This window comes from Macadamia integrifolia, chromosome 8 (assembly GCF_013358625.1).
Source record: "Macadamia integrifolia cultivar HAES 741 chromosome 8, SCU_Mint_v3, whole genome shotgun sequence".
Classification (NCBI taxonomy): Eukaryota; Viridiplantae; Streptophyta; class Magnoliopsida; order Proteales; family Proteaceae; genus Macadamia; species Macadamia integrifolia.
In genome coordinates, this window is record NC_056564.1 from 16698644 (window position 1) to 16708878 (window position 10235).

The 10235-nt window shown below is 37.8% G+C and overlaps 1 protein-coding gene across 1 annotated transcript in view; it reads left to right on the top strand.

The window, feature by feature from the left end:
- Positions 1-7876, top strand: part of LOC122087430 (ecotropic viral integration site 5 protein homolog) — a 20722-nt gene extending 12846 nt beyond the window's left edge. Inside the window, exons 15-18 of the mRNA XM_042656566.1 lie at positions 1041-1142; positions 5755-5885; positions 6242-6335; positions 7506-7876. Of these exons, the coding sequence (XP_042512500.1) occupies positions 1041-1142; positions 5755-5885; positions 6242-6335; positions 7506-7631 (453 nt within the window). The 3' untranslated portion in view covers positions 7632-7876. The remainder of the gene's footprint in view (positions 1-1040; positions 1143-5754; positions 5886-6241; positions 6336-7505) is intronic.
- Positions 7877-10235: the final 2359 nt, after the last annotated feature.

Below are 10235 nucleotides of genomic sequence, written 5' to 3' on the forward strand. Positions count from 1 at the left end.
AAGAAGAAGAAGAAGAAAAAAAAGATTCGTAGAAGAAGAAGAACCAGAGGAAGAAGAAGCAGAGGAAGAAGAGGGAAAAAAGAAAAAAAAAAAGAATCGTAGGCGAAGAAGAAGCAGAGGAAGAAGAGGGAGAAAAAAAAAAAAGAAATCGTAGCTCGAAACGAAGCAGGGAGGGAAAAAAAAAAATTAACAAACATACATACCTTTTTCGAGGACGTTGAAGAGAGAGTCGCAGGGTCTCGTTCAATCGATCGGTTGAATCACAGCAGTTCTCCGACAGTCCGACGATTACAGCGGTTTGTAATGGCAGTCGCAGGTCACCGGCCGGTAGAGAGAACAACTGAACGAGAGAAATGGAGGGTTTTAAAAAAACTTTTCATGTTTTATTTCCCCCCACCACCAAACCTTTTTCTTTTTTTTTTTTTTTTTTTTTTGTTGTTGTTCACTTGAGAGTTAATGATTCCATGTATCTCACATCCTTTAAAAACCTGTACTTCATCAAATGAAAAATTAAGAATCAGAATATAAAAAATAAATAATTAAGTAAAAGGGAAAAAAAAAAAAAAAAAAAACCAAGGCGGTCGCCTTTGGTATAAAGGCGACCAAGGCGACCAAGGCGACGCCTTTATACCAAAGGCGACCGCCTTTTATACTTCAGCAATGGCGTCCCTCGCCGTGACCCTAAAAAAACGCTTGGACGCCTAGGCGACGCCTTGACAACTATGCATATGACTAAAGCAAAACTTTCTTCAGTTTTAATTTTATTGCCTTATTGGCTTTGGATTCAATGATAGAACTTGCTGAACTTACCTCATTCCCCCTCTTTTCCTGTTGGTATTTCTTTTCCATTTCCCGTAGGAATCTCTAAGAAAAGTTGAAAGATGCTTTGAATAGTTGCCCAGTGAATTTATCATTTGCATTTTAAAAGTTTTAGCAACTATGGAATTGTCTTTTTCAGTTGTTTTGTCCTGATCTAACCATATTATTTGCCTCTTTTTTTTTCCTCTTGTTAATTTGTTATTGATCCAATTTTAACGCAGGTCCTAATGCGGGTGGAGCAAGAACAAAAGGTGACTGAAGATGCTCGCAGATTTGCTGAGCAGGATGCGGCTGCTCAAAGATATGCTGCCAACATCCTTCAGGTTCCTTCTTAACGTACTGGTGGATTTTGAAAGATTGGAGGTGTTTCCAATGTGAATATCTCTGAGCTGAAAGGGTTGATGAAACTTAGGTTATTCTTTACAGATTTTGAAGATAAACTGTCAGTGATGCATATTCTGTAGGCAGAAAAAATATAATCTGTATTTTTAAGTAAATGCTCAGCCAGGGCTGGTTAGTATCAAAATTATGCAACAGGTCAAGTTTGGGGCTGGATTTTCCAATTGTGAGCATGACAGCATTAAATATGGCAAACCCTAACATGAACCGCACTGCCAAGCTGATGCAGATTAATTACCAAAATAGGCTTATTTTATTAGGAATAAGCTTAGGGTTGGGTTCCATACACTTTAAGCCTTTGATCCCATGTGTTTTGAGTGTAATAGACCACTTTTATGAGTCTAATTGGGTGTCCAATTTAGTCCTACATTAAGTGGTATCAGAGCATGGCTGAGAACAACACCCCCACCCTAGCTTCTATTATGGAATTGATACAGAATATGAGAGCTGAACTAAAGGCTGAACAACAAGCTCTTAGTAAAAAGGTGTTGGCTATGGAGACTCAACAACCTACACATGGTACTCATGTACCACCTAAAGTGGAAGCCCCTATGAACTCAGTTGCTCAGTTGGTTAACATGAAACCTAACCTTAATCTGAGAGGACCACAGAGGATTCATGTAGTGCAACCTACTTTTGAAGAATATATAAGGGGTTACTTTGAGACTGAATGTCCCACATATCAGAGGTACTCTGGAGATTCACAGAAAATCAAGCTCGATCTGAAGGAGTTTGATGGGAGACATGACCCCCAATTGTTCTATGATTGGGTAGTTGCTCTGGATAATTATTTTGATTATTATGACTTGCCTGAGGAACGGAAGATGAAACTAGCTCGTGCCAAGCTAGTTGAGGCTGCCCGTGAGTGGTGGAGAACCTATGAGTATGAATTGGAGGACCGTGGTAGAGAACCTACTACATGGTAAGAGATGAAGCAAGAACTATCTGATAAGTACTTGCCACGTAATTTCAGAGTTCGTATACAAGACCAGCTGAACTCTCTTCGTCAAGGAAATATGACTGTGGTGGAGTATATGAATAAGTTTGATGCACTTTATTCTTGCACAGGCATTAGGAAGAATGAGAGGCAATTACTTTCTCAGTTTTGACTGGGATTACGAGCTGAAATTAATAGGAGAATTGGTGTTGCTGATGTGTATACAGTGAGAGATTGCTTTGACAAGGCTTTTCGAGCGGAGGAACTCATAGCACAGGCTAGTAGAAGGTTTGGTTACCAAGCTAGGGAGGTCAAGAAAATTTTTTCAACCACTAAACTTAACACTTTAGCACCCCCAAGAGCCACAACTCCTTTATGTGAAGTGAAGATATCTCTATTCAAACCAAAAGAACTTGAAGTCAAGGTTCACATTGAAGAGATGGTTCTTGAAGCTTCAAAGACAGAAGGTCAAGAGATAGAAGATTCAACTGAAGAGTTCTACATTGAAGAGAGCATAGTAGACAAGACTGAAACCATGGAAGAAGACTCCAGTGAAGGATTCTACATTGATGAGAGCATAATAGACAAGACTAAAGATGTGGAAGATGAGGTAGTGATTGAAAGAACTCCACAACAAGTCTTTGAGATTCATGATGAAAAGGAAGCGTTTGTTCCAACCCTTGATGAGAAGGTTACCAACATTGACGACTCTATGCACACGACATTCACAGTTGGTATTGATTCAGAGGTTGAGCATATAGAGTTTGTTATGCCATCATGGTTCTTTGAAGAGAAATCTCCACACCTTGAAGACTACCTTCCAAAAGTCTATAAGCAACCAGAATTTTGTTTGGGAATGGTTAAAGCTGCTACGCACATGTTGTTTCCTCCTTATCACTGCAAAATTCGAGGACGAATTTTTTCAAGATGGGGACAGTTGATGCAGATTAATTACTAAAATAGGCTTATTTTATTAGGAATAAGCTTAGGGTTGGGTTCCATACATGTTAGGCCTTTGATCCCATGTGTTTTGAGTGTAATAGACCACTTTTATGGGTCTAAAAGGGGGGCTCTAAGATTGAGTACGGGATTACTAGTTAGTTTCCATTTTCATTAGTTTCCTTTTTAATTGTGCTTGATTTGAGTTATATTTTTTTCCTTGGGAGTCAAGTTGTTAATTGAGTCAAGTCATTAGTAGTTAGTTTCCTTTTTCAACTAGTTTCTAATTTCAGTTAGTTTCTAATTTCAATTTTTAGTAACTATTGTATTAGGAGAATATTTGGTTTCCTTTTTGAGGAACCTTCTATTTTGTAATTCCCTCACCCCATTAACATTATAAATAAAGAAGAGGAGGCTCCTAAAAGCCTAGAATGATTTTGATAAAAAAATAATGGTTGTTGCTCTTGTCTTTTTTATGAAGAGTTGTCTTGTGTTTGATCAAGGCTGAAGGAATTGGTGTTTGATCCAATTGACTCTTTGCGGCGTGAAGTCCAAGAGGTCTCTTCAAGTGTTCTTTTTCTTCTTATTCTCAAGTTTATCTACAAGGCCCTTTGATTCAGGTAAGAGATCTATTGGTTTTTTTTTTTTCCAAATTCTGGGTTTAGAATTTCAGATTTCCATCCTGTCGCCCTTCTCTGTTCTGAGAGTTGCAGCCATCTGATGGCCTTGAATTTTGGATCGAGTGATAGTCTCATCTAGAAGGAGGCTCAATACTAATCTGAGCATAATCAGACGAGCCGATTGTGAAATCTGGAAAGTCTCCTATTCTGGCCGATTCTGTTTCCTGCCCAGAATTCTGATTCTCTTGGTACTGTGTGTTGTTACTGGTTGCTGGTCATATACTTCACTGTTTATGCTTGTTAGTTGATGAGTTCAGCCCCTAAACCCTTGGATGTTATTCTGTTTCAGAATTTCTGAGTTGTTGAAATCGATTGCAAGTGTCATATTCTGCTATCTCGGTTTTTACTACCATACTGTGCTTGATTTATTTGGGTAATTATGGTTGTTCTTTGGTTTATAAGTTCCTGCAGTTTTGGGTCTTGTTTGGTTTGTCAAATCTAGTCCTACATTATAAGCATTTGAGGGACTTTGTCCATCTCATAAGCTAATCAGACATAGACCTGGTGAGTGTGGGCCTTAGAAACTTTTCTATACCGGACCTGACCCTGGCAATGATCACAACAAAGTACAAACCCTAAACAATGTGGTGACAAAAAAGCTCTTGGTTTTATCTGTCCGTTGTCATCTCCACATATTATAGAATCTGATGCGTCGATAGATTTTGTGGGTGAAATAGTTAATGCTATCGGAACCTCACTATCCAAGAGCAAATATTGCAAGGTTTGAAATAGGGTTTAGAAGCCAGATGAAATGAATGTGAAATAGGTTTTCCAAGAAATTAACAAAGAGGGAAGAACAAGATTAATGAAGATAATTTGTCACACAGGTTATTTGAAGGTGAGGGAAGAGATTGCTATAAAGAAAATTTTATTAATCTCCAATCATGTGCCTAAATCAAACAAAGGAACAAAAAAACATGTCCTTGCTTGTGACTTGTACTACTATATTTTAAATTCTCACTAAAGGCTCCACCTGAAATGAGAAATCCAAATACTGTAAAATTACCATCTCATTTAAACATTCGAAATGACTAAACTTAAAAAGAACTAAATTGACCAAGGAAAAGTTGAATGTGACGTACTATAAATAGTAAAGGATGGATTTACAAAAAAAAAATACAGAATTAACATAGACCATTATAGTAATATTAACTCCATAGAAATATTATTATCCCTTTTTTCACATTTGAAAATAGCCTCCAAATAAATCCATGATTACTAAGTCCATATTACTTCCCTGGTTCCTCATCAGCAACTCTGCTTCTTGGTCACTAAGATTACCGCAATATCCACAATTCTCCTGCAGTTTCTTGCTTGCAAAGCCATAGCAACCCTTGGCGATGGAAAGGTTTTTCCTTTTTAAACTTGGGAGTGATAATCATGCTTGGCAGCCCTAAACATGGAAGCCATGGATCAGATCTGCCATGTGGTGGCTCAGATGGAGTTGAATTTTTGTAGACAAGTAGACTCTGCTTACATGTCCAGTATTGGCCCAATTGGAGTTGGTCAAGAAGTGAAAACAAAGCATCGACTAGGACAACCAAAAGGGTGCACAGGACCACTTAGGGGATGCATGTGGGGTAAATGATTGAATTTGAGTCTGAAAATTTGGCAATAGGTCAATCTAGACCATTCTGTAAGTATCTAATATTCTAATGGTCCACCAAACCTTCTGCCTTAAATAAATAAATAAATAAATAAATAAATATATATATATATATATTTTTTTTTTGGGGGGGGTGAACCTTTTTTTTTTAAAAGAATGATACAAGAACAGTTTCTTTCTTCCAATTCCTCATATTTTAATATCAAGAGATGCTTAGCCTTGTTGTTCATTGCTCATGTGGTTTGCCCTTATAGTTTGATAGGGTTCTGTAGCTCTCCAGCTGCACCAAACTGATATTTCTAGATATTCTTCTCTAATATTCTGTTTTTCATTTTTTAATCTAGTCTAGTCTTATAAGAACCAGATGGATGCAGGAAAAATATGAGGAGGCCATGGCATCACTTTTACAAATGGAAAAACGGGCAGTCATGGCAGAAACAATGCTGGAAGCTACGTTGCAATACCAATCCGGCCAAGTTAAAGCACAACAATCTCCCAGTCCCAGGTACCTTTCAGAAATTATATAATTGTTATAAATGCTCTCTGGATCTCTGATGACTCTTGATATCTGTGAACATCAGTATCTCCAAAAGAAAGAAAAAAGCATGCATGGGGAGAGGAACCTATTTTGTGCTCAAAGTGTAAAATACTTGAGGTTCTTGGTGTGTTGTTTCTTTTATGGGCATGAGGTTTATTTGTACTTGGTTTAGATCTTTAGATACAGATGTTCCATTTGAGAAAAAATGGAAAATAAAAGAGAAAGGAAATAATGAGGACCAATGTTAGATACTGATGTTCTTCCCTTCCATAAATCATGTGTGTCATAAAATTGCTGCTTTTTGAAGGTTGTATATGTTGTAGATCGGTGCATCAGGAACCCGCACAGGACATTCCCACAAGAAAAGTGAGTTTGCTTTCTAGACCATTTGGACTTGGCTGGCGTGACAGGAACAAGGTTAGCTTTTTTGACTTGTCCTATTGACTTACTTTGGAGGATCAACCAATTGGATAGAAAAACTTCGCCAATCCACTTGGGAGGTCGCCCTCACTGATCAACCCCCTTAAAATCAGCCAACTTATCCCTACGTTTTAATTATAGAAGTAAAATTTTTAAATCCTGGTACCTCTACAACTCCCCATTGCTGGCCCATCTACTAAGTTTAAATTATAAAAGAAAAAAAAACTAAAATCTAGTGTGTACACGCGCGTGCCAGCATGGTGTGTGCATTTGTGTGTTCTTCCTTTCTCTGGTCAAATCCCAACCCTACAACTCCTCGTCGCGACCTGATCCATTGGTCTAATGGTTTCGTTTCTCAATGACCTCTATCCGTGACTTTCCCTTTCTCCATTCTCTCACCCCTATGCTTTCTTTGTTCTTATTTATCTCTCTCTCTCTCTCATCTATTTATAAAATTCTCTCTCAGCTGCTTTTCAATTCTGTTTTCTCTCCCTCTCTCTATCTTTCTGCCTGCGATTTCTTTGATCTCCTTTCATTCCCTTTGGATTGGTTTCCTGACTTGGTGGATTAACCAAGTGGATATGTGAACTCTTTGCTCTCAACTTATGAGGCACTTAAAAATAAGGGAGAGGGGGGGGGGTGTTAAGGAAAAACTTCAAAATCAGTCCCCCTTCGAAAGTACTGCCCCCAACCCTGGCAACATCATTACCTGTTTAACCTCTTCTTCTTCTACTTTTTCTTTATTGGGTATCTCTTCTCTCTTCTCTCTTCTCTCTGATTCTTTATTCTCATTCCCTCTCCCTTGTCTCTCGTTGTCTCACTTGTCTCTCTCCCCCACCCACCCAGATCTCCCCCCCGCCCCATTTTTTTGCTCTGCAATCACTGGCTTCCCTTAATTCTCACCATTGAGTCTCTCTCTTCTCCCCGATATCCTCTTCTATTTAACCATCCAAGAGGGGTATGCATATGAAATATACTTCATATATTCTTCTGTACATCATAAGTAATTACTAATTCTGTATTGACAAGCAATCCACTTAGTTAATTTCTTGATTTTAAAACTATGGCTTGCTGATAATGTGCTAAAGAATTTCCTTTATGTTCTATTAGCCATATTCACAACACTTCACCTCATACTAATATTTGTTGATTTATTGAATGTTACAGGGCAAATTGAACAATGCCGAGGAGACAAGTGAGGGCAACTCCAATGAGTCAGTTCATAGCAATGAGTCGGTTCATAGCACAGGTATGCCACAGGACATGAATGGCCAGCAAGAGGAAGAAAAATAGAAAATTTGAGGATCAATTTGAGATTGATTCTAGAGCTCCCCAAGTTGATGCATGAGCTTGTATAAATACACATCGGCCAGTTTGGGTATGAAATCTGTATCAATGTCAATTCATAGAGCTAGAAATATCGAGCCTTTCTGTTTGTAATTTGTTAGACAGAATCAATATAGTGACATGGCCATCATCATTTTTTGTTCATTTATTAATTATATTAGATGAGAAAAATGAAGTTTATTTTTTCACTAGTTCTTTCCATTCCCGTAAGTGGTTTAGCTTTATTAGCTTGAATGGCGAAAAACATAATTCTCTGCTCTACTAAGTTAGGATAAAGACTCGTAACCAAGGATTTAGGGGATGGTATTGATATTGGTATCGATCTGGATTGGATCGATGGGTATCAGTCAATTTTGCCTTGTTTTTTTTTTTTTTAAGTATTATTTTTTTATATTATTATTTTACCCCTAAACCAATATAGATAATCGATCCGGATCGATTAGGAATAGGGGATTGGCCTCAGCCGATACTGATCTGATATGGCCTATGATATGACCTCATAGGCCGATACTTGAAACCATGCTTGTAACCCACCATTATGGGACTAGATATGTTGTCTCATCAGGCATTGAATTTATATTGTTTCTTGCTTCTCTTTTTTTATTTTTACCACATCCCACTCCTTTCCTGAAAGTGTGTACGCTCTAGAGGGCTCCATTTGTTTTCAGGTGAAAACTTAGTAAAAGGAAAAGTAACAGATAAGATATATATATATATATATAATATTATAGTTTAATATATATTACACTTCATATTGTAAATTATAGTATATGGACTGGGTACAGTAACTGGAATCGAACTGAACAAGTTCGGTTTGAGTATCAAATTTCAGAACCAATTCAGTTTTGGATCAAACCAATGGATTTACAATCTTTGGAACTGAATATAACCGATTCTAAACTGATTTACACCTTTAAATTATACCGTTGCAAAGTTATAATGCACAATGTAAGTAATGCAAATATGAGGGATACCCGATCCATGCAGTTGTGGGGTCAGTATGGGCCCACAGGACTAGTCACGCCGAAGCATAGAATCAAGTATTGGTATTGGATTGACCGGATAGGTATTGGCTGAGACCGATCTTGATACCTGACCGACCCTGAGATAGGTATCAGTATCGTCTTGGGTATCGGATACCGATCTAATCTGATCCGTTTAAAAAAATATATATTTTTTAACGATTTATCATTGGGAACCTGGTTTCTAAATCCTTCACTAAATCCCTCGCCAAGTCCATCAGTATCAAGTACGATACCTTCATCGGCACCTCTAGCATCGTCCCAGCCTACCACGCCACAAAGTCAAGGAAGACACTCTTCCCTCTTCACGGTCATTGAAGGCTTTGAAGATTTGTCAGCCTCGTCCCTGCGAGGTTGCATACTTCAATTTCCAGCTCGAGATTTAGGGTATACCTCTGTTCATTTCAAATCTTAATCTCACCTTTCTTGGGTTCGGCGTCGGTGATGATATTGTTCTTCACTGCTCACTAAGATTGTCGGGTTCTGAGATTTGTTGATGTTGTTGTTCCTAAATTCATCTATGTTGGTGATGTGGGTTTCTTCTCCGGAACCATGGATTATACTTGCTAAATTTTGCAATTTTCTTCTACATCATTTCTGTTAAACATAGCAGATTGAGCCCCTTTTGATCTCCAAAAGCAATTCCTGGATTTTTCTTGGGAATCAGCTACCGGGAATTTTATTTTTTTTTGCTCCAGATGAGGTGTGAGATTGTCATTTGGAGTTGAAATTTGCTAGAACAACAACTCAGCATGGTCAAAGCATGAAATGGCTAACACAAAATTCACAAGAACGAAGTTTGAGGGATATGTTAAAATTCCGTCTCAAGAATGGTTTCCAAAAATGGTCCTAAAATATATCCACCAATGGTTTTTGGGTCTCTTTCAATTTGAATCTACACAATGGTTTCTGCTAGATTTGAAGTTTCAAAGCAGAATGTTCTTCTGCTATTCTTACACTTCTGAATTTCTTACAATTTTTCAGATAAAAAAAAAAAAAAAAAGAGCCAATCCTAACCAAACCATGACCGATCCGGGAAAATTGTACGATTTCTGATACCTATCAATCCTTATCGATACCGATCCATATCATATCGGTATCCACTGAGACCGATACCAATAACTAAATCCTTGAACCAAAAGCCTAGATACCTGTCGTCAGAAAAAAAAAAAGAATTAATTTTATCCCTCCAACTTTGTTTATAATAAAAATATTATTTTAAAAATTATATAAAAATCAATAAAAAAAAAATGGAAGAAGATTGGACTATCAACTTTTGGTAAATTATTGACAAACTAATCATAGGAGGGCAGCAGGGGACTTTTTTGCATAGGAAAAAAAGAGGATGACACATGCTGGACACCCTAGGGGCACGCCCACCCTTTTCCCGAAAAGAATTTACCCCATACATGCAGCCTATCAAATGACCTAATTATTAGTCTACAGGCAGAAATAGGGACCATGACCAGAAAGGCATTCTCCTGCTTGTAGACGTTTTTTTTTTTCCTTCCTATCCCCCCCCCCCCCC